The sequence below is a fragment of the Galleria mellonella genome, unplaced genomic scaffold, assembly GCF_026898425.1.
Source record: "Galleria mellonella isolate WM207_F2 unplaced genomic scaffold, CSIRO_AGI_GalMel_v1 utg184, whole genome shotgun sequence".
Lineage (NCBI taxonomy): Eukaryota > Metazoa > Arthropoda > Insecta > Lepidoptera > Pyralidae > Galleria > Galleria mellonella.
This window is the reverse complement of record NW_026442025.1, coordinates 5,747,806-5,770,830: the sequence shown is the minus strand read 5'-3', so window position 1 is coordinate 5,770,830 and position 23,025 is coordinate 5,747,806. Positions and strand designations below refer to the sequence as shown.

The following is a 23,025-nucleotide window of genomic DNA, read 5'->3' as shown; positions in this document are numbered from 1 at the left end:
GTAGAGAGGAAAGTTACTAAAACTGTAGGAAGAGGATGAAAACTTCCATCTTCTTTCTTTTTTTTGAAACGTTTAACACCGATGATGTCTACAGTAGATTTTAGGTTATTTAAGAGATCTTCCTCAGATATTTCAGTAGGAGCTCTTATAACTCCCTGAGATTCCAGCTGATTATTGGGTATCCTAGCCTGAAGTTTATGTTTCTCTAATAAATCTTTATTTAATAAAAATTCGTTAGCCTGTTTCATTGATCGAAAACATATTTTGAATGCAGTAGAACCCATAGTACGAATATAGAATACACCAGGTACAGTCCTCAGAATAGAATTGACTTGCAATAAGTTTACATTGTTGCCCTCAATAGGAGACAACAGGATAAAATATTCATTTTTAGTAGTGTCAGAATATAGGTAATTTTGATCTTTAAACAGTCCTCTTTTTGAGTGAGTAAATTTAATACTCATCTTAGCATCTGGCTCTTCATCAGATATGGAAGTATTTTTTTTTCTTCTTTTTAACTTGCCTCCGCTTGACTCGCACATATCCTCTAACAACACACGAGGGCTTAAATTGGAGAAATAAGTAAAAGAAACTAGGAGAAGCAACAAATATTAAACAAATAAAATGAATTTAAAATTTCCGCCCTCGCGTTACAAGTTTTCCCCTTTATAGATGTCAAGCTTTCTATTTGCGTTTAGAAACACATAAGAACCGTTCAAAATAGCGAAATTACTAATTAACAGTTAGATGAATTATCCAGTTACCCTAAGAACATCCAAAATCTTTGCAATTATTTGCTGTTAATCTTCATTTTTAACTTATTTATTTTATATTACTAGGACCGCAGTAAAATCTCTATATCGGCAATTAGTAAAAAGAGAACGAAAGATACACCATCAGTTGCTATTTTTCTCAATTCATAGCAGACAAGTGTGTAGAAAATGTGTATGAAAACTTTTTGTTCATTTACATTACTAGATTATATATTCGACACTACCCAAAGAGTACATAACCAAGACATAAAAGAGCGCACTTCATACAAGTTATGTACAAGGACTTGGTCAGAAACATCTTACCAATCTATACAAATCCTTCTTTTTTTAGTTATGTTGGCCAGCCTGTTGTTTAAAATGGAAACGAAACGAACTTAGATTATATAGATAGAGCATACCAAAACTTTTCAATACAGAACTGAAACTTAAGGAAGAAGTAAAGTACCTTGACATTAAACAAAATTTTGACTATATACTTTTGACTAATATTTGACTATAATTTTGACTATATATTTTAAATATAAACTAAACAAAAGCACAATTGCATTCTACCAGTGCAAAAAGATGCTAGAAAATAAATGGCGTCTTTCGCCAAAAATAACTCTATAGTTATACAGAGCTGTAATCAGGCCAATGTTGGTCCATAGTGCGCTGGTTTGGTGGACGAGGACAAAACTATCGACCACTGCCGCCAAACTAAAAAGCTTTCAGAGACTGGTTTGTTCTTCTGTCAGCGGCTGCATGAAAACAGCTCCTACAACAGCAATAGAGTTGGCCCTCAACATAACACCCCTAGACCTGCACATACAGCAAGAAGCGGCCTTAGCCGCTATCCGACTAATGCATCTGGATCTATGGGGTAAAAATCACAACAGTCCCCATACTTCTATTCTGAATCAGGCAATGGAATATGAACTATTGATTACGGCTCCATGAGAAAGGACTCATAATCATCACATATTCAACAAAAAAATATCAAGTACAAATAAAAGAAAAGGACCAATCTGGAGTACCTAAATTACGCATATACACCGTCCAAAACTGAGAACGGAGTCTTTTCCTTAGACCTTAATATAAACATACACATACCGCTTGGCGTACACAGCTCAATATTCCAATGCGGATGTATAGCAATAACCGAGGCTGCTGCAGCTGTACATAAGCTAGGAATAAATGGTATTGGCATTAGATTCTTATCTGATAGCGTAGCGATACTAAAAGCACTATGAAACCACAAGACAAACAACAAATTAATAATTGAATGCCACCATTCACTGATTAAAATATCTTCCAATAACCGAGTTATCCTCCAGTGGATAAGAGGGCACAGTGGATCTTATGGTAACGATGCCGCAGATGAACTAGCTAGAAGAGGCTCAGGAACGAGGGTGGCAGGCCCGTATCAAACAACCGTACAAAGTTGGATACAGGCTACTGATTGCAGACAATCAAAATTGAATCGACGATTGAAACGTTGAATCAACGATTATCAAAACGTTTGTTACATCTAGATAGAAAAAATCTCAAAATAATGATAAGGACAATAACGGGACATTGCCCATTAAACAAACATACACAATAGGAGCCACAGACAGCCCTCTATGTCGAGGCTGTTTCGACGCCGAAGAAACGACTACTCACGTAATCCCGGAATGTGAGGCTGTGGCCCATCAACATTTAGATATCTTCAGAACGGCGAGGTCGCTCCATGAAGCCTGTGAAGATCCCAGGAAGCTTTTGTGCTTCTGGGCGGAGCTGGGTTGGCTTTATTAGCCACGACTTATACGCACAATGGCCCTAAAGAGAGGCTAAGCGCGGAAAAGAGAGTCCAATTTACATTACATTACATTAGATAGAAAATCTAGTGTAATGTAATGTAATGTATCTAGTCTCAAAAAAGGGTTAATTTTTGTCAGCTAATCGTCAAATTTGCTGACTCCTTTTTTATTAGTTTTCTATATACTTGCGCATATAATGTACCTTGGCGTATCTATATTTAATTATTTAATAAATAAAATGAGTTTGTTGGATAAAAAAAAAGGGTGAAGGAACAAATCTGATTCACGTAGTCCCCGCGTGTAGGTCTTTTGTACGCGTTCTCGTTTTCTCTTCAAATTAATCAACACTTTTGTTGATTTGATAAGTATCACTGTATGTTGCGCGGAGATTGCGGCTGATAGAATAATTCGCAACTGACAGAGATTTTTCATGATTTTGGCGGAACTTGATCAGATCGACGCACAGTTGGATTATAGACTGATTTTGTCCATCTACTCCCCAATATGATCCCAGATTTGATAGGGATTATGGATATTGGAGGAGGGTGGAAGGATATTGCGTTCGGAAATGTTAATGAATATACAAATGATGAGATTATATTTACCAGAGTTTTTATGCACTAAAAAGGTGCAAAAATTATAAAATAAAATAAATATAGAAGTTATAAAAGTTACAAAAGTCGATTGCTTGGGTACCTCTGTCCCATTCGTGTTTCAACCGTGAAGCAGCTGTGTTTGCATGGCTGTATTTAGGTTTAAAGTATGGGATATGGCGTGAATTTACTGGGTACAGAGGAATAACACCTGAGTTCTCAGGAATAGCAACGCATGGGAGGTATCATGGGCGAAATAGTATACTCTGTTATGTCCATGGTACTGCTCATGTCTATAGGCGACGGTTACCACTTTCCATCAGGTGGGTCGTCAGGTTGTTTGCCATTCTAAATTGTATAAAAAAAATATCACGCAAAATTGTATGAAAAAGTTGGCCCATTTTTCTCGAAGTATTTGTATGAAGTCACTGTATCTATATAATCTAAGGATTATAATTATATTATAGTTTGATAGTATACTATCATTTATAAATGAGAATTATGTAGTAAAAGAAATATATAAATTTTATGTCAGTATGCATATTCCGATAAACATTTTTTAATACAAATAAAACAAAATATAACATTCTTAAATATTGGTCCTTAAACAAAAATATTGTGAAGTGTGATGCAAATGGCTACGATTTAAACTATTTGTGGAACAGTTTTAGCTTTGTGTTTCATATTTCTTTTTATTTTGACGTAGAATTTTTTTTTGTACATCTTAGAATGGCAAACTAAAACAAAAAAAAAAAAATACGGAGAGTGTTGAAAACTTATGTTTACTATTAAAAATTTAAGAATATTTTTTTTTTATTTTTGCTAAGAAATATAATTCTTTTATTACATGATTCGTGTTTCTATTATCAAAGTATATTGTAGTTAAATAAATAATAAATTATAATAAATAAATAAATATAAATAATAAATTATAGTAATTATAATCTATTTGTTTCCATTTTGAACAACAAGCAAAAAATCTTCCTCTTTCTCGTTATCCAACATAACGAGGAAAAGGAAGATATTTTTTGTGTAGATTGGTGAGATATTCCTGTCCAAGCCGATGTATGTAGCTTGTATGAAGTGCGTACTCTTGTACCTTGGTTATATACTGTTTGGACTTGAACTTCTTGTTATTTTAATGACCATTATAAACTAGTTTTCATATAAATTGAAGTCAAAATTATTATAATTTTAAATTCATAAAACAGTAATTCTGCGAAATTATCAAATTATAATATTAGCTTAAGTTCATTAAAATTATTAAATATACAGACTACAATGACAAACCATCTTCCAATCTTTCAATAAAAACACCGTAAAAAATTCCTTTCAAAATAACGGTATTATTTATGGCACATTTTTTACTAAAATTTATATTTTTGTGTGTTGTGTATCAATTTGAAGAAAATATTTTTGACATTAAGGTAAAAATAAAAAATCGGACTTGGCAACCCTGATATTTGCATTATCTAGTTTTTATCTTTGTTTGAAAAATATTTTTTATCTTTATTAAGTGAACATTTTGTTTTCATTTTTTTTAAATGTTATTCGTAATGTTCGTACTTTATTTTTAAAAGGGACTTCCCTATTTAATTATAAATTTTAATCCATACCTAATTTTTGTACAATCATAGAGAAGTTCGTTATTATTCTCTTCTGTTCCCTATCCTATAAACATTCAAATAGATTATGTATTCTTTCAGAATATGAAACCTTCGTCTAATTAGTTCTGGTGGTAAATTATAAAATCCACTGTTATACATACATATCTGTCACGCCAGTTTACCTTTAGAGTAGGCAGAGCTGTTGTATTACAGAAATACATCGACTATTTCTGTATCTTTCTGCTCTATGGAATTATTAAAACAATGGCACACTATGAAGATATAGTTGAAGAAAATGGTGAACTTAAGTGTATACTGTGTATGGATCGGATACCTGACAACAAAAGTTGTATTGAAGATCATTTAAATGGCGATAAACATAAACATCAAATTGTTCAAAAGGTATTGGTAAAAAATGGTATGGTTTTCAATAATAACAATATTAGCTGTTTGCTTTGTAATCAGACTAATATACCATTACTAAATGGTGGATATCATATAAACAACAGTTCAGTCCATCAAAAGCTTTTGGAACAAATTAAAGAGATTGTTGAAAAAGATGGTGCATTTCTCAATTTACCAAATGATGTGAATAATGATAAGGTCCATTGTTTAATATGTGATGTTTATTTTTCTTTCAATTTGTATAATATTGAAAATCATATAAATTCAGATTTACACAGAAGAGCTCGATCGATTGTAGTCCAACCATTGAATGGAATTTTCTCCGTGGAAGATAGTGATGGAGACCTTTGGTGTAAGATCTGCCCAACATACTTTGGTAATTATATAGAAGCTATATTTCAACATGTCGACAATGATAAGAATCATAAGTTGGAACTTCGTAAGCTTTTAAAATTGGTAGAAGGGCAGAACATAAGTATAGAGAAATTTTTAATTGATCCTAAAGAATATAATGCTATTTGTGAGAAATGTGATACTAAAGTGCCATGCAATTTAGATAATCTTGAAAGACATATCAAAGGTGAAAGACATCGAAAGTAGTACTATTGTTTTATAAAATTATTAATTAAAAACAAGTTTTTGTGCCTTTTACAGCCCTACACTTGTGTATAAACTTATTTTAGTTATGGGATCTTTGGATAATTTTTAAATGTTGTTTTGATTCTGATCCTGATATAGGGACTAATTTTTGTATTTGTAGCTAATATAAATTTTATAATATAGATCTAGAAGATTTATCAGCTAGTCAAATATATAACCATATTGAAAAATAACTTTATTGTTATATTCTATATTATGATATTAAAGGAATAATCTATTTGTAGTATAAGTGTTATTATTCTATATTAAAACTCAGTTCTATTATTTTATCCTTATACATATAGTGACAAACAATTTTAAACTAAAATTTCAAACACAAGTTTTTTATGGTTAATATTCTTTATAAATGGTAAGAATTTTCTTCAAAAGCAGCTGTTTTATACATAAAACACAGACTGAATTCATAAATGAAGACAGTGTCTTCATTTATGCATTCAGCGGTGTGTAATATTAGTGTCAATATATAATATAATCTATGCTCCTATTATATGATCTTTATTACTACATTAATACATGATGAAATATATTTGTACATAAATACATTATACTAGGTCTATGAGTTGCAGTTTGATTTAAACAAATCTTTTACACTGCTTGCTTATCAAGGACATTGAATAAGTAATTTATTTGTTCTTTTTCTTAGTTGCAGTGTTAATTATACGACAGTAATTTAAACACACTATTCTTAATCTATGGTCAAATGACCAATCTATTACTTACTGTATTCAATTACCTGTTTATGGGATTAATCACTAATTTGGCTACCTCTGAAACTCAAGACGTCGACTATATTTTATGCCTACGTCAGCATAGAGCATTGATTATTAAAATGAGATAGAACAGACGGCTATTCAAAATTTTTTTAAGTACAGTGTAAGTAAAATTTAAGCTTAATAAAGTTAATTAAAGAGTGATTTCAATGGTAAGGAACAATACATTAAACAACAAACGAAATTACAATTACAAAATTACAATAGACATTACAAATGTGGTTATATCTGCTGTCACTAATATTCATAATAAATAGATTTTTGTTAATAAATTTCATCTAAATGAATAAACAAATTTAAGTACAATTATATACAAATTAATCAGAATAGCCGCCACATTATTAAGTCACTATTTTGGACGACTTTAATACAAATTCCAAATCGGGCCGTTTGATCTATGAATCTAAATTAAGATGGTCTTCCAATAGGAAGACCATCTTAATTTAGATTCTAATAATTTATTTTTAATTTATAATTTATTCTATAATTTATATTCGGTTTATCACAGTCGATTTCATTTCGGCATTATAATCCTTCATGGTAGGGCGGGGGAGGCCTATGTTCAGCAGTGGACAGTTAACGGCTAACGTGATTATGATCCTTTATGATGTTTTTAATAGAGTCTCCAGGTAAAAACAAACACACCTTAATAATAAACTAAGTGTTCCAGTGCTTTAATAGCAACGTTTTACCTAAAATGAATACATACCTTACATCTTAGTACCATAAATATTAATAACAAGACCTTAAAAATACGTAAAGATAAAAAAAAATCTTTGGAATCATTGCCAACTGGTAGTACCTAGGAGAGTTGCTGTATTTCCACGCCGCAAATATATATCCATTTCCAAGGGATAAATATTTACGCCGCTTGATATTCTCTTGGTGTGTTGTGGCGACATTAGTCCTCATGGATATACTTGGAAGGTGAGATGGGCCACTGTACCGATGCATATGAAATCCCATACAGACGGACGCTCCATCCTCCGAGATAACAAGACATCCCGTCAGATCTCTTGCCGTCATCACGCGTCAAATCAACAGAGAATGATATTAATAGTTAACTGAGGCAGCAAGCGCCCAGCGCTCTTAAGGCAGAAGAGGCCTTGGTGTCCCAAGGTACTAATGTTATCCCCACACTTGCAGCGGTGGGAAGCATTCGTTTTGGCTCTCAATCTCAGATAGATTAAGAGTTCCGATATATGGTAAGAAAATTGTGTGTAGCCATAGGCCAGATTTCTATTTCGACACCGTGAGTAGGCGGGCGCCTTCAGCGGTGTTCCGGGATGAGTCCAGTAACGAAGTTCTGTATAGATCATTAATCGGTTCATCCCATTGCCTCTAGATTTTGGGATTTCTGGGCGAAAGTATGTTGGGACAAGCCAGAGACCAATTTTTCTCAGGCAGGTTAACTATCTCGAAATCACCGAAAATTGGTGTTAATATTTCTTTTACGAGATTCTGCGTACCATGCGCTGACAACAGAAAAGCTGGAGACATGGGAAATTTGGCGAATTCCAGGTCCCCATGCCTGATAGGCAGAGAGATCTGAGTCCATATATGGTCTTCGAATGCAATAATAAAGAGGGAGATCAAAATTGATTTTATTTTGCTGTAAAAATTACGGTGCGGATATTATTAATTTTATTGATAGCTACTGAGTATCGACAGTTGCAAATTTTTACTAAATATACTAAATTAACAACGCTATTAACCATTACCGAAACAAAAAGATATCGTCATTCGAGCGATCGGCTCAACTCGGATATGTTGCTATCTATTCGTACAGTAATAAATAATAATTACAGATGGGCAAAGCACCGGGTTTAAACCCGGTGCTTTGGTAAAAACCCAATAAACACCCATAAACTCCCATAATCACCCAAAAAAATAGGTTTTTACGTATTTTTTTGAAAATATGTAAGTAATACCAATAAATTATTTTTATAAATTGTATTGATCAATTCTACAATATTAAATAAAACGTTAACTAATAATATTTCAGGAAATTTTAAAAATCTATATATAATAAAATGAAAGTAATTAATTTTCAGTGTTTTCATGTTGCAGTTGATCAACATGTTGGCCTTTTGCTTCCCGTAGATACTTTAAAATTTCTTCATAACACCTCGTTCGCACACATGGCCGTATATATTTAAATTCTTGAGCCACTAACAGTCCGAAATACTCATTTCTTTTATCCTCTTCTCCATAAATTAAGCATTTAGAACAGTTTGTTTCTTCTTTCAGTAAATTTTCTTTTACTTTATCCTCGTTTTTTTCTTTGTTGCGACGACGCTGGGTAAATCATCTGGACACTGGGTCTCACTATCGCCAAATATATTTGGAGATCGGCTTCGGCTACGGCTTGGCAGACATTTTTTTCTTTCTACAATTTTAAATTAAATTTATTAGAATAAATGCTTCGAACACACGCGATCTAAGTACCTTTTGTGTTTATTATACCTTACCTACCTAGGTATAAAAAGAGTACTTACGTAGATTTTCTTTTATTAACTGTTTTATACGAAGATCTTGATCTCTCAAATTAGCATCCATTTTACTTCCAGTGATTATCAACTAAATTAATAATCCACAAAGTATTAAATAACGTTTTTATGAAATATTTAGCACAAAAACAATACCCTTTAAATATCGATCGTCAGTAACTGTGGCTGACTTACCTATATTCTAGCAAGCAGGACTGCCAGATGTGAAGGGGAAATCCCCAATAAATTGTTGCATGTGACTGATGATGTGAGCATGTTCGTTTCATAATAAAAATGTTGCCAGGTAACCAAAAAGTCGTATGTTTTTGTGCGAATTACGATCATAATCTTTACGATCGTACATTAAAAAATAGACAAATAATAGTATGAGTACGATTTAAATCGTATATCTGTCAACCCTGCTAGCAAGACAGCGACAAAATCACGTTGCATAACAATGTAGCCCAAGCTTATATCTTATGAAATATACGGAAGAGATACGGACTTAGAAAAAACAGAAATGTTGTTCTTTGTGGAAGTCATTGATGAAATTCTATGTATTTTAGCCCGCAAACTTTCTTCAAACAAAAACAGCGCCATCTAGTATCGAGTTCTGTAATTATCTCTTTGTTTATGGATTTGAAGTAAGACCGCCACGCATGCAATACATTATGACTGGGGATTCCCCTATTCGTCGACGCTGAATATGAGGCGACGACAATCACTGTCAAACGTGTTCACTATTACTCTGACTCTGGTAACGTGACTTCCTGGTAACGTGTTAGGTAGGAAAAGCAGTAAAAAAGTGCATATTAAGGGAGCAGATTTGAAATAATATTTATACTTAACAAGAAATAATTAAAGGTAAGTGGATTTTTGAATGATACAATTATATCATGATCACTTAACAATTTTAACTTAAAATTAGATGTATTATTACAAGCTTTTATTTAGCTTGCGTTATGTAAATAAAAGTATGTAGGTATGTTCGTATGTTGATGCAATTATCCTCAATCCTCAACCGACTGGGATAAAATTTTCCATACAGGTTTATTTTGGATGATAGTGCATAGTTAGCTGAGAGTCGTCATTGGATAATAATGGTGGATAGCCTAAGATGTGTACTAGATATTTATTTTTAACATAATATGCGTAAGTACCTAATCGAATTAAAGAAGTTGCTGAGAAAAATACAGAACAATACGATAATAAACTAGCGTCTGCGTTTAATCCTCCGAGGAGATGTAATTTTACAAAGGTTTTTTGTATTTATTTTATTATTTTTTTAATAAATTTATTGTAAATAACAAGAAATAATCATTGTAAAAAAATAGGCACTCTATTGTTGAATTTTCGTCAGACCAACTAATCATCGTTCATTTTTTTAGGTTCAATGGGGAGACCTAAAGATTTACGCATATGGGAGCACTACCGTACTTTACCAAACAAGTCTGTTTCTTGCAAGCTTTGTAATAAGGTCTACAAATTCAGTAATGCTGCCAAAATGCTTCAACATCTTATCACTTGTCCAAAATCTCCAGAAACATTAAAAGACTCTATGAAACTTATAAAAGATAGCTCGTCCAAAACCAAAATGTCTGGACTGTCAGAGATAGAGACAAATGATTCTTTTATAAGCCCCTCGTCGTCTGCTAACACTACAATAAATGCTGAGTTTCAAGACACCGATGATCATATAAAAACAGAATTAGCGAGAGCTATATTTGTAACAGGGACGCCATTATCGATGGTGCAACATCCTTTATGGATACAATTTTTCGAAAAATTGCAACCAAAATTTAAAATACCTTCACGTAAAGCTTTAGCGACAAAATACTTAGATAAAATATATAGAGAAATGCGTTTTGAGTTAAATGAGGAACTAAATGCTTGTAGTTACTTACACCTTCAGTGCGATGGCTGGTCTAATTTAAGAAATGAAGGAATAATAAACTTTCTTATATCAAAACCTCAACCTGCATACGTTAAAAGTTTGAATACAGAAAGTAATCCTCACACTAGTGAATACCTTAGCCAAGAAGTTGAAAAAGTAATGAAAGTGTATGGAGCAAATAAGTTTCTTGTACTTATTGGCGATAACGCTAGAAATATACAAAAGGCATTCGAATTAACAAAACTCAAATATCCACATGTTGTTCCTCTCGGTTGCTGTGCACATATCCTTAACTTGTTGTGCCAAGATATTGTAAAGATACAAGAAGTAACTGTGTTTATTATGCAAGTCATAAATATAATAAAAACTGTTAAAAGGAGTCAACGATTAAGTTCCTTGTTGATAAAATCAAGGCAGGGTGAAGATTCTACACAAACACTAAAATTGCCTTGTGCTACAAGATGGGGAAGTCATGTTACTTCGTTAAAAAGTTTGAAAGCAAATAAGATAGCTTTGCAAATATTAACAGTTAGAGAAGATGTGGTAATTTCAAGAGATATTAAAGATTTAATTCTAAGTGATGATTTCTGGACGAAGACAGGGGAATGTATAAGTATTTTGGAACCAGTCACTGAAAGCATATTTTACTTAGAGAGCGACCAGAATCGTTTGCATCGCACATACATTACATTTAGAGATGTACAAGCTAAGATACGTTTTGCATTAAATGAGATTTCGACATTGAGCGAAGAAAGCAAACAGCAGATTCTAACATCAGTATCTTCAAGATGCAATATGGCAATGAGGCCAATACATTTTGCAGCATATATTCTAGACCCCAGGACTCTAGGAGTCGAACTTACTCAAGAGGAAGAACTTAAGGGTATGGAGTTTATCTACAATTTAAGCCAACACTTAAGTTTGTCAAATGTAATGGCAGATTTGGCGTGTTATAAAGCTAAAGAAAACTTTTGGGCCAGAGGATTTGTATGGAGCTCATTAGATAGCATTGAGCCCCTAATATGGTGGAAAGGTATTTGTGGTTCCACTGAGTTAAGCAAAGTAGCGATTCGTATTCTATCAGCTCCCTGTACTTCGGCAGCCACTGAGCGTTCCTTTAGTATCCAAGGCTACATACATAATAACAAAAGAAATCGACTTACAACTGAAAGAACTGAAAAAATTTCATTCATTTGTTATAACTGGAATCTTAAACATAAAGCTGAATGCGAGGACATTCAGTTTAATGAAGAAAATACCTTAGAAGCTTTCATTGAGCAAGTAAATGAACATAACAGTTTAGACGAAATAGAGCCTATCGAACCTATACAATTCATCGCTTGTAATAACTCTGAATCTGACAGTGATTGACTGTAGTTTTACATTTTACTTTCATCTCTTTCTTAATAAACTCAAAATCAAATTAAAAGTTTTTTATTCTGTAGGCTGCATAATAATATTGTCTATGTCCAGTATAGTGGACGTCTTGCGGCTGAGATGACGATGATGAAGTACAAAATCATAAACACCCAAAAATTTGGGTGTTTATGGGGTTTAAACCCAATAAACCCAAAACACCCGGTTTTTACCCACCAGACTTTAAACCCACCCAGGTGGATTGCCCATCTCTAATAATAATGAATGCATTTGATTTTGATGATGAATGATTACGATTAATAAATATAGGCAGTATAATGGAGGAATAAAATTAATAGTCAAATGATTTTTAAATACATTCGAATAATTCGAATGAATTGCTCAATTGAATAATTAGTAGCCGTTTTAGAAAATTCGCGCATTGCTAGACTCACGAGAGTGGCAACTCTGTTGATAACAAAATTTTCTATCTGCAAATTATTAAGTGGTTATTATTTTAAAATAAATAAATCTTAAACGCCCCGATATTTTTAGATATTTTCTACAAAATGAAAAAAGATTTTGGCATAATCCCAAGTTCAAAAACACTAGTTCGTTGTATATTTTGTGGAGTGCATTTACCGAAAGCGAATAGATGCATCGAACAACATACAAACGGGGCGAAACATAAAGAAAACTTGATGCTAATGAGGGAAAATGCGATTTATTTATTAAATGAGGATTTGTACTGCAAGCCGTGCAATCGAATTGTAAACGATAATTTTTCTGTCCCCGGTCATGTTGAAACGGAGAGTCATAGTAACTGGAAAGTAGCAATTGAAGATCTAACCGAGGGTGAATTTATAAAATTAGAACCGTATTTATCGTCGGAGAGGGATGATGTACATTGTGAAGTATGCAATCTCGATATTGATAGTAATCTACACATTATTGAGAAACATGTTAACAGTACAAAACATAGAAATAATGTTGTAGAGCGATTAAAACCCCTAAACGGACTCTTCCCCGTTGAAAACGACGATGAAGTATTTTGTAAAATATGCAATATGTACATAGACAACACAACCCGCGCTGTTCTAGAACATATTGATGATGATGAAGAACATGTGGCTTGGTTGACAGAGATAGAAGATCTCATTGAAGGCCATGATGTGAGTATCGAACACTATCTAGCCAACGACTTTGAAGTTAATGCATATTGTAAAAAATGTAAGATGGATATCATTTGTGATGTAGAAAATATTGAGAGCCATGTACACAGTGAAGATCATCTGAATAAATTTATATAATATTAGTTTATTACTATATCATCACACCAAAATGAAAGTAGCAAAATTTTCTTTGGGTTATTTAGTTTTTAAAATAATCAATTTAAATAGGTATTCTTTTAAATGGCTTTAATTACTTAATTCATAGTTACTATTATAGATATTTAGAAGTATGTTAAATAATATGCTTATACCTATAACCTAATTTGTTTTATATATATATATATATATATATATTTACACTATATATTACATTCTGATGCAGTGCTGTATTAATATTTTTCTAAAATATAGGTCATTTTTTGCTAGTACTCTTTTAAAAGGCAGGCTCGCTTTTATTTATTTAAATGTTTGTGTGTGTAGGTAGGTAAGGTATGTGTTGTAAAGTGATTGTATGTATGAAATACTATGAATGAATTACTGATTAAATGATGAAAGTCTAAAATGATATATTAATATTTTTTTTTACAATATGTTTACAAAATCTGTTGCACCTTGTATTTGCTACCCATAGGCTGTGGCTTATATTGGTACTATACCAATGTGGGATCCCTCATTCTGGACTTACTAGCAATTTCAATTTCATAGATGAATTCGCTTGCCACTTGTCTAGAGGGCTTGATATGTCATTATCTTTAATTATATAATTTTAATTTGATATTCCAGTGAAATTAGTATACTAAAGACTATGCTCTAATAATAGATTAATATCATTATAATTTTGTTTCTTTGTGTTGTATAATACATATAAATATGAATTAAATTTTTTAAACATGTTCAGAGAACAATATTTCGGAATTGACTCTGTTGTTTGAAGTAATTACATTTATTTTTTACTTTATTTTAGAATAACTTTTGATGCAATAGGATTGGGTTTAAATCTAAAAGATCAAAAAGATAAGTCAATTAAGTAAGTGCTTTTTCATTCTATGCTTGAGCAGTATATGCCAATTTCGATCCAATTCAATTGTCTCAAAAGTCAACTTGCTATAAAGCCAATAAACATGCTTTACTACAGTTTAGTCAATAATAACATTTTCTATGAGACAATAAAGATTTTGCATCTGCAGTCTGTCAATAGAAACAATGTTGTATAATTATAATAAGAGATATTTGTTAAGTGTATTATTTATATAAATTTAAGCTGTTGTCTATGTATATTTCTTAAAAAAATGTTTAAAGCTGTAATTATTCAATATAATAATTAGGCAGTTTTTACATGTAAAATATACTTATATAAAAATTTGTGAAATATTTTTTTTTACTTAATGTTTTCAGATATTAAGTAAAAGAGAAAGTAATGTTACTTCATTTTGCAATGATATTTTACACAATTTGGTTTTGTTTATAAATGATTCACAGTAATAAAATTTCTGTTCTGTTATTAGATTTTTATTTTTAAAACTTCCATATCAATTTATCTTATATATTATTTATTTAATACATCTAGCTAAATTGAAATATCTTGGTACAGAGTTTTTCTTTGAAAATAAGACATTTTATTAAAGTAAGAAGTACCCTATATGTTGACTTAGGTATTAAATTATCATAAACCAAAATTAAATAAAATCAAAGTAGAAAACATGTCCATCCAAAAATGTTTTTATTTTATAGAAAACGCAGTCAGTCATCAATGGGATAGTCATCGACATTTTCATCTTCCTCCATAATTGCAGTTAGAGGGATCCCCTGGGAAAGGGGTATTGAAGCATGATTAGTTTTTGTTGATGGACCTGGTGACCCATGAGAGGTTTTCGTGTTACATTTCACATTCCCAAGCCGGGATCGTATCCTGTCTTCATCTAAGTGCGTGACTTGAACTATATCTTCAGCGCAACATTCTATCTGTGTTATGGACTCCATCAGATGTTTCTGTAAGGAACTATTTAAAAATTGTTTTATTAGTTGGTCTCTCAAGTTGGTTTCCAATTATCAATATTAATATGAACTACAACTCTATGTAAAACTATAAAAATATGTAGTTAACTAATTTTATTTCATACTTTACAATTGTCATCCCATAAAAAAACCTGTACTAAATAAAAGAAAATAAAATTTTACCTTATTCTATCGATATTGCTCCTCAAATATTTTGTGAAGTGCCTGAGTCGAGACAGTTCATCCTTGAGTTTAATGTCAACGTTATCTCTGGTCAGTTCTCCGGGCGGTTTTAATGTACGATCAGCAAGCCTAGCCACAATCACACGTTCCTGTTTCAGGGTATCGAGTAAATTTTGTTCTGTCGTTAGCATCTCTTCGTCTAGCGATTTCATGTCCTTTATCACCTGTAATTTATGTTTACGTTATACCAACTTGTCTAAATTAAGACCAATGCGGGGAAATGCCCTTTTCGATTAAAAGAATCATCAAAATCGATATATAAATGACGAAGATGCTGCAATATTCAAAATACAAATGATGCAGTGAAATGGCAAACCTTAAGTGAAGTAAAGTCTAATCCCTAATTGTAATTTTCATAAAAACAAACCCTTTAACTATAACACTGTGTCACTTTCATTCAAACTTAATATTTAGCACAAAAGAAAGGGACAAAACAGTTCAATAACTAAAATAGTTTTATGAGAGGTTTGACGTTTTTTATGAATAAGGGGTTATATAAATACGTATTTACTGAACTGATTAAGAATGAAATTTGCAATACATATCTCCTTAAAACAAAAAATTTACATAAATATCCATTTTACCAGACAATCAGAAGCACAACCACACCAGATTGACTCCCATTCGTGTTTCAGTGAGTCCTCAGGCACTGCATGGGGGGTATCATGGACGAAACAGTATACTTTGTTATGTCCATAGTACTGCTCATGTCTATAGGCGACGGTTACCACTTACTATCAGGTGGGCCGTCAGCTTGTTTGCTATTCTAAGTTGTATAAAAAAAAAACCAGATTGACTAGTAAGACCGTGATTATCTCCAGAAATACCCTTCTTATGATACTGTATTTATTATACCTACATATAAAAATTAAACGACATCTTCACCGTAGAACCAATGAACCGATTTTAATACTAATACTTATATCTACTACTTTAGTACTAATTAATCAAATGGGCTTACATACCTACTCTCATATACATATGTTACTAATACACTAATTGTCGTTACTACAGTTTAAAGTTAAGCTCGTCTTTGTACTTCTATCATTTTTTTATGTATAATTAGTGTGTACAATAAAGTATTAAATAAATTACTAAATTCTCAATAGCTATTGAAGTAGATTTGTTTTGTTGGTGAAAAAAATATATAGGTTAAAACGAGTGTTTTTATTATAGGTATTTAAATAAAGAACATTTTTGATTTAAACAATAATTTATCACATTAAATAGTTACCTCCGCTCTTTGCCATTCCAGTTCATGTAGTTTGCTTGTGTTTGCATGTAACCGCCTTCTGAGAGCAGCGTCCACTCTGGCCGCGTAAGCTTGTGCTGCTATTGAAAGATATACTCTCGCCCCTCTCACCTATATTGATGAATGAAAATATCAGAAACCGTCATAGGATTTTTTTAATGTACGATAATGAAATAGTAACCCTGCCTGCGCTAACAAAGTATACACTGGTGAGGCATCAGTGAGGGGTGATAGGTAAGTATGAAGCAGGTCGATTAGCCTATTGTGACAATTCAACAATAATTCAATCATGATGTTTTCCAGAAATCGCCGCCCTTCCATTAGGGTTTTTTTGATGAGTGAAAATGGTATGGTAACCCCGCCTGCTCTAACGGGATACGCTGGCGGAGCACCAGTGAAGGGCGATAGATGAGAATGAAAACAGGCCAGTTAGCCCATCCTGATGAATTCATCAGGAATTAACCATGTTAGTTTCCAGGGAGAACCGCGAGGTCGACCTGGTTGGGTATATTGCTAGCAATGGGATTCTCAGTCTCCATTACTAACAATCCCTTCCCCCCTTCCATTAGGGTTGCTTAGTACCTATCTAACGGTTTCAGTTTTAGCATATGCAACAATGGAAGATCATTTTATGGTAAAATTGATAAGAATCAGGACAAAACAGGCACTTGAAATGGCTATTAATTTATAAAATGTACATAATATGTGTAATAAAAAATAACATTATCTATGAAATCCGTTGATCGATGTTCAAATTGATCAGTGAAATGAGGCAATGCGGCTAGATTGAAACGTCACTTAGTAATTGTTCGTGTTAATCAGTGAATCATATTGAGATAAGTAAATATCAATGTTTTCCCAGTATCAGAATTTAATTTCTTGTATTTAATTTATTAGATGTTTTATAGATTGAATTCTTAAGCGTCAGAATGTCAATGGTATCGGTAAGTTTGTAAACAAACAATACCTAATCTAAACGCATCCCTCCGTCAGAGGAGCTTTCAGCTGGAAGAATTTATTGGTGATAGAGTTTGTATGAAATGGAAAAGTTTGTGTTATTGTTTATACATTTGAAGGGTTAAAAACGAGTCCCTACTCACTGTGATTTCTAACAAGAAAAGTAAGTCTTCAGTAGTAAAAACGATGGGAGTGCTAGCTAACTATATGCAGCTCAGCATTGATTTCTATACAAACTCTCGTTTGGTGCTGTTCAGTGCACTTTTTAAATTTATATTTAAAAAGTGCACTAAAAACCTTTAGTGGTGATAGATAAGGATGAAATTAAGTCAGTTAGTTGTGAGTAATTTAACAAGAATTAATCACGATAGTTTCCAAGAGGAACCGCACAGGGTATATTGCTAGCAATAGGAATTAACGTCCCCATTACTAACGATTACTCTTCCTCCTCATTCCAGGGAGAAGGATCTCTCTTCCCATTGTTTATGATAGGTACCTATAGACATAAGTAGTGTAATCATAGAAATAATTATAATAATAACATACTAACCTGTTGTCTAGTTATTATAGCGCTCGTTAGAGCTCGAAGACCAGCCCTTTTTAAAGATGCGCATCGATTCTCCCATCGTGATACTGGTGAAAATCTAAGAGTAAGACGTAATTAAAGTCTTTTCAACCGACTTAAAAAAAGGAGATTCTTAATTTGGTAGCATTTTGTTTTATCTTTGTTACCTCATAATTCCGTTAGCTATAAACCGATTTGGGAAATTTTCTTTTTATCTGAAAGGATATACTTACAGATCGGTCTCATTGAAATTGTTTTAAATTCAATTTAATAGTTTAGTCTTTAAATTAAAAAAAACTGATTTTGTCACAATCGAAGTCGGTTTTTTATGAAGCACAATCTTAAATTATTATATTTAGTAACCTTTCTTGTTTATTTTTTTTATTTTACGAGGGCTACACTGAAAATTTTTAGAACTGGCTACTTGAAAGCAATATAATAAAAAAAAATTTAAAATTTTGAAAATGGAACTCTACGAATAATACAGAGTATATAATTTATTCGTTTGTTGTTTGTTTTACGGTTTGGCGGCAAATTGAAAATAGTCTGTGTAACGTTATCATGAACACGAGAAAATTTTCGTGCGATGATTTTTTTATAACTTTCGATGTCATCTAAGTCAACAAGAAAATTGTGATTAACTATGATTGGCCTTTCACGATGAAGCCCCGTCTCGTGCCACTGTTTACAACTTAATTTTAATTCTATCGGATGCAGCGATGTATTGGCGTGAATGGACACTATTTTGAAAAGATAAAATAAAGGTAAAAAGTTGCAAATTTAATCAGTTTTTTATTTTCTAAGGACTTTCAGTTTGACCCTCGTATATGTATAATAAGTACCTACGACAGATGTCATATGCGAAAGTTTGTAAAGAAGTTCAGATGTTAATAACTTAATTATGCTTAAACTTATGTTTTTTTTTATACTACTTAGAATGGCAAACAAGCTGACGGCCCACCTGATGGAAAGTGGTAACCGTCGCCTATAGACATGAGCAGTATCATGGACATAATAGTACACATACATACAGTTTTGCCAATGATACCCCCCATGCGTTGCCATTCCTGAGAACTCGGGTGTTATTTCTCTGTACCCTGTAAATTCACGCAAATTTAATTATGTATAATAAAAATTATGTATGGGTTTGCTAATTTTTTTATGCCAATTTTACCTACGTAATAGTGATGTAATCAAATATATATATATATATATATATATATATATATATATATATATATATTATAATAAAACTGACTGTGTGAGTATATATGCATTACACAATTAATTGTAATTTGGTGTGGTAAGTTTCCTAATATGCTACTAAGGTGTTTCTTGAGTCAGCATATAGGACACTTTTTACAGCGTAAATATAGGCACCTTCTTCTTTTCTTCTGACTAATAATTTTAGAGGTAGAATTTGTATCAATATTTGAACATGATTCTTCCACAGAAAGTGCCTGTTGTTTGTTAAGTATATCAACCTCTATTCTTTTTCTTGTTTTCTCTAAATTACTGATTTGTTTCTCCAATTCTGGAATCATGTTTTCGAATTTTTTCTTCTCATCGCGTAAGAAGTTGAATTCCTAAAGATAATTTAATGATTAGGTATTTACATTATTTACAGTTTTAGATTTTAAAAACATTACATTAAAACATTATGAAAATGATATTTAATTTCATACGAATGAATCGTAACTTGGTACTAATAGTATATAATAGATACCAGACGAATACCAGAATGAATATTAGAGGTAAACTGTACAAAAGTCGTTTACTTAGATACTTATGTCCTATTCGTGTTTCTGCCGTAAAGCAGTTGTGTTTACATGGCTGTTTTGAAGGATTACCCTTCAAATCCTGCTGATCAAAATCAAAAGCAAATCAAAAAGTGCCATATCCCAATATGTTGGTTAAATTACAGGGTACAGAGGCATGACAACTTAGTACTAAGAAATGACAACGCATGAAAGGTGTCATGGGTAACACAGTATACTCTGTATGTCCATGGTACTGTTCATCATATCACCACTTTCCATAAGGTGGGTCGTCAGATTGTTTGCCATACTAAGTTGCATAAAAAAAAATAGTAATACCTTATTTTAAGATTGCATTTTTTATATTTTTATAAAATTCCAATATATTCCCTTCCCATATATAGTGAAATTGGGAATCGTCTTTTTAGTAACAACAAAAAAAGACTATTTAAAAATACTTTCTTCATCAACTTCGACTTAGAGTAATGACATGATTATGTTGTAAATGCTTTTTACCTGCGTAATAGCTTCCTCGACCGCATCGCTCAAAGGTTTCAGAGCTCCCGGCCTACTAGCTTCCTTCGAGTGTTCATTTATTTCATTTTGTATTCTTTGCACCACAACTCGTAAGGCGTTGTGCTCGTGACGTAACGCACCAATCGCCTCGTTTAAACGCTTGGACAAATCTTCGAGAACCCACTGCCAAGATATTATATCCGATATCCTAGACGTTTTTAAGTATTAATATTTTTTGTTTTATGAACCAACTTTAAAAAGCAAGGTTGATTCTTATTTGTTTGTTACCTTGTAATTTCGTCAGTTTTGAACCGATTTGAAAAATTCTTTTTAATCTGAAAGGATATACCATACATACAGTTTGGCCCCATAGGTCCCAACACAATTTTATACTGATTTTTCATAACTAAATTTAGGTATGTAGAATCCTACTTTGAAATTTTCTCAGTTTTTTATGAGACTTATAATGGTAAGCAAGCTGACGGTCCTAATGGAAAGTGGTAACTGTTGTCTATAGACTAATAGCTTCATTACTAGGAATGTATGCATTCTATCAGATTGACCTTCACGTAATCCTTCCTGGAGATTATCGTGATTAATTCTTATTAATTTGTCATGATGGGTCAATCTGACTACATCCTCCACTATCATCACTCATTGGTGCAATCATTCCACTTTCATCCCATTAAAATAATTCTGTTGCTTAAAATTTATTGCATTTGCAATCATCATCATCTTAGCTATTATTTGCCCACTGCTGGACATAGGCCTCCTCTATAAACTGCCATAAGGAACGGTCCTGAGCCGCCTACATCCACTGACTGATATTTAGAATATTAGGTACAAGTAAATACTGTAGATACCTTTCTTGCAAACACTTCTTGAATTGATACTCATTGGTTTCCCTTGCAAAATTGTTTAGCATTACCAGCTCTTGAGTATTGTTCACTTGATCTATGACTTTTGCATTCAAATTTTTATTCAGAGTCATAATACTTTCTACTCCCTTTGGACAGCCTAGGTAACCATCTTCCGAAAACATTATTACTTATAAAATATATCAGAAATGATTATAAAATTACTAAATTAATATTAAAATTGTAATTGTATTTAAAAACATTGATCAATTTGACAGTGACATGTTAATTTTAATTAGGAATGTGTTTAATAATATGGCTGCATGGGTTTAATCAATTTGCCGAAAAACCTTAGATATATTAGATGAATTATACCTAGGAATCGCAGGTACTATCCATTATCTATGATATATTCATTTAGAATTGTAGTAATATTTGAGTTAACTGCTAATCTGTCATATTTTAAAATAGGTACAATATAAAGAGCTTAATATTTCTTAATGATCTTTGCAATATTTTAGTGATATTAAAATATTGCAAAAATTATGAGCATTGCACGCACGCACGCAAATACGACGCACGCACGCACGCACACACAATGCACGCACTCACACACGCACACAGATACACCCCACATAAAATAGAAAATTGAGATTAAAATAAAATAGAATTAAAATTGATTTCATTTTAATCCTAATTTTAAAACGACAAGTCTCGAAATCAAGTGGAAGTGATTATCGATAAAGCCTACACAATTGGACGATATAGGAACACATATAAACCGTCTTTAAATAGTTTAAACTCTTTAAATAAACGACTTCACTCTCGCTGTTCACTGTCTATAAATAAACAGTCGTATTTCTGTCGCTATCCAGCTATATATGTATGGATCTGTTTTGGTCTGAATGACAGTAAAATTTAGAAATATAAAGTCAGGGGATACAAGTTGCTCAGGATCTTTCCTTATGACAGTCTATGGGGGAGGCCTATGTTTAACAGTGGACTGATAAAGGTTCCGGTTATGTTTTATCATTATCATCATCATATCGGCCATTATCTGCCCACTGCTGAACATAGGCCTCCACCAAAGACTGCCGTAAGGAACAGCTCTGTATCACCTGCATCCACTGACTCCCTGTTTTTCATTCGAGATTGTCACTGCATCTAATAGGGGTCATCCTACACTACGTTTGCCCGTACGATGTCGCCAATTAAGAATCTTTCTTCCCCATTGGTTGTCGATTCTTCGAGCCATGTGCTTCTATGGCTATGCCGGTGACGTTGGTTCTTTTGCGGATATGTTCATTTCAGATTCTGCCCCGCGAAGAAACTCCGAGTATAGCCCTCTCTATAACTCGTTGAGTAGCTTAAAGCTTTTGTATACGG

At 32.5% G+C, this 23,025-nt stretch overlaps 4 protein-coding genes across 5 annotated transcripts; 3 read left to right on the top strand and 1 right to left on the bottom strand.

Moving 5' to 3' along the window:
- The first annotated feature begins 4,577 nt into the window (after positions 1-4,577).
- Positions 4,578-6,039, top strand: LOC113512051 (uncharacterized). Its single transcript, XM_031909200.2, has 2 exons — positions 4,578-4,702; positions 4,851-6,039. The coding sequence occupies exon 2, from the start codon at positions 5,016-5,018 to the stop codon at positions 5,754-5,756; it is 741 nt and encodes a 246-aa protein (XP_031765060.1). The 5' UTR covers positions 4,578-4,702; positions 4,851-5,015; the 3' UTR covers positions 5,757-6,039.
- Positions 6,040-8,400: 2,361 nt separating this feature from the next.
- On the top strand, positions 8,401-12,596 carry LOC128200446 (uncharacterized). The gene is made up of 2 exons (XM_052893865.1): positions 8,401-9,939; positions 10,464-12,596. Exon 2 carries the CDS (start codon positions 10,469-10,471, stop codon positions 12,338-12,340), a length of 1,872 nt encoding a protein of 623 aa, XP_052749825.1. The 5' UTR covers positions 8,401-9,939; positions 10,464-10,468; the 3' UTR covers positions 12,341-12,596.
- A 144-nt stretch (positions 12,597-12,740) lies between these two features.
- LOC113512107 (uncharacterized) lies at positions 12,741-14,998 on the top strand. The gene has a single exon (XM_026895888.3). It carries the CDS (start codon positions 12,895-12,897, stop codon positions 13,633-13,635), a length of 741 nt encoding a protein of 246 aa, XP_026751689.1. The 5' UTR covers positions 12,741-12,894; the 3' UTR covers positions 13,636-14,998.
- Positions 14,999-15,031: 33 nt separating this feature from the next.
- Positions 15,032-21,967, bottom strand: LOC113512176 (tektin-2-like). Of its 2 annotated transcripts, none has more exons than XM_026895977.3 (7): positions 21,646-21,965; positions 20,783-20,990; positions 19,890-20,095; positions 18,495-18,588; positions 16,970-17,098; positions 15,676-15,899; positions 15,032-15,496 (listed from the first exon to the last, which is right to left on the bottom strand). In XM_026895977.3, exons 1-7 carry the CDS (start codon positions 21,822-21,824, stop codon positions 15,238-15,240), a joined length of 1,299 nt encoding a protein of 432 aa, XP_026751778.1. In that variant the 5' UTR covers positions 21,825-21,965; the 3' UTR covers positions 15,032-15,237. The 2 variants fall into 2 exon arrangements, with proteins under 2 accessions (XP_026751778.1, XP_052749826.1); XM_052893866.1 differs by having other exon boundaries at positions 15,406-15,486; positions 21,646-21,967.
- Between the last annotated feature and the right edge of the window lie 1,058 nt (positions 21,968-23,025).

Bases quoted from the DNA above. Each gene is read 5' to 3' on its own strand.
- LOC113512051 (XM_031909200.2), top strand. From the start codon at position 5,016: ATGGCACACTATGAAGATATAGTTGAAGAAAATGGTGAACTTAAGTGT.
- LOC128200446 (XM_052893865.1), top strand. From the start codon at position 10,469: ATGGGGAGACCTAAAGATTTACGCATATGGGAGCACTACCGTACTTTA.
- LOC113512107 (XM_026895888.3), top strand. From the start codon at position 12,895: ATGAAAAAAGATTTTGGCATAATCCCAAGTTCAAAAACACTAGTTCGT.
- LOC113512176 (XM_026895977.3), bottom strand. From the start codon at position 21,824: ATGTTTTCGGAAGATGGTTACCTAGGCTGTCCAAAGGGAGTAGAAAGT. The intron at 18,589-19,889 runs GTGCCTATATTT...TCTTACTCTTAG, and splicing joins AGTCAGAAGAAAAGAAGAAG to ATTTTCACCAGTATCACGAT. The intron at 17,099-18,494 runs GTTAGTATGTTA...TCATCAATATAG, and splicing joins CTATAATAACTAGACAACAG to GTGAGAGGGGCGAGAGTATA.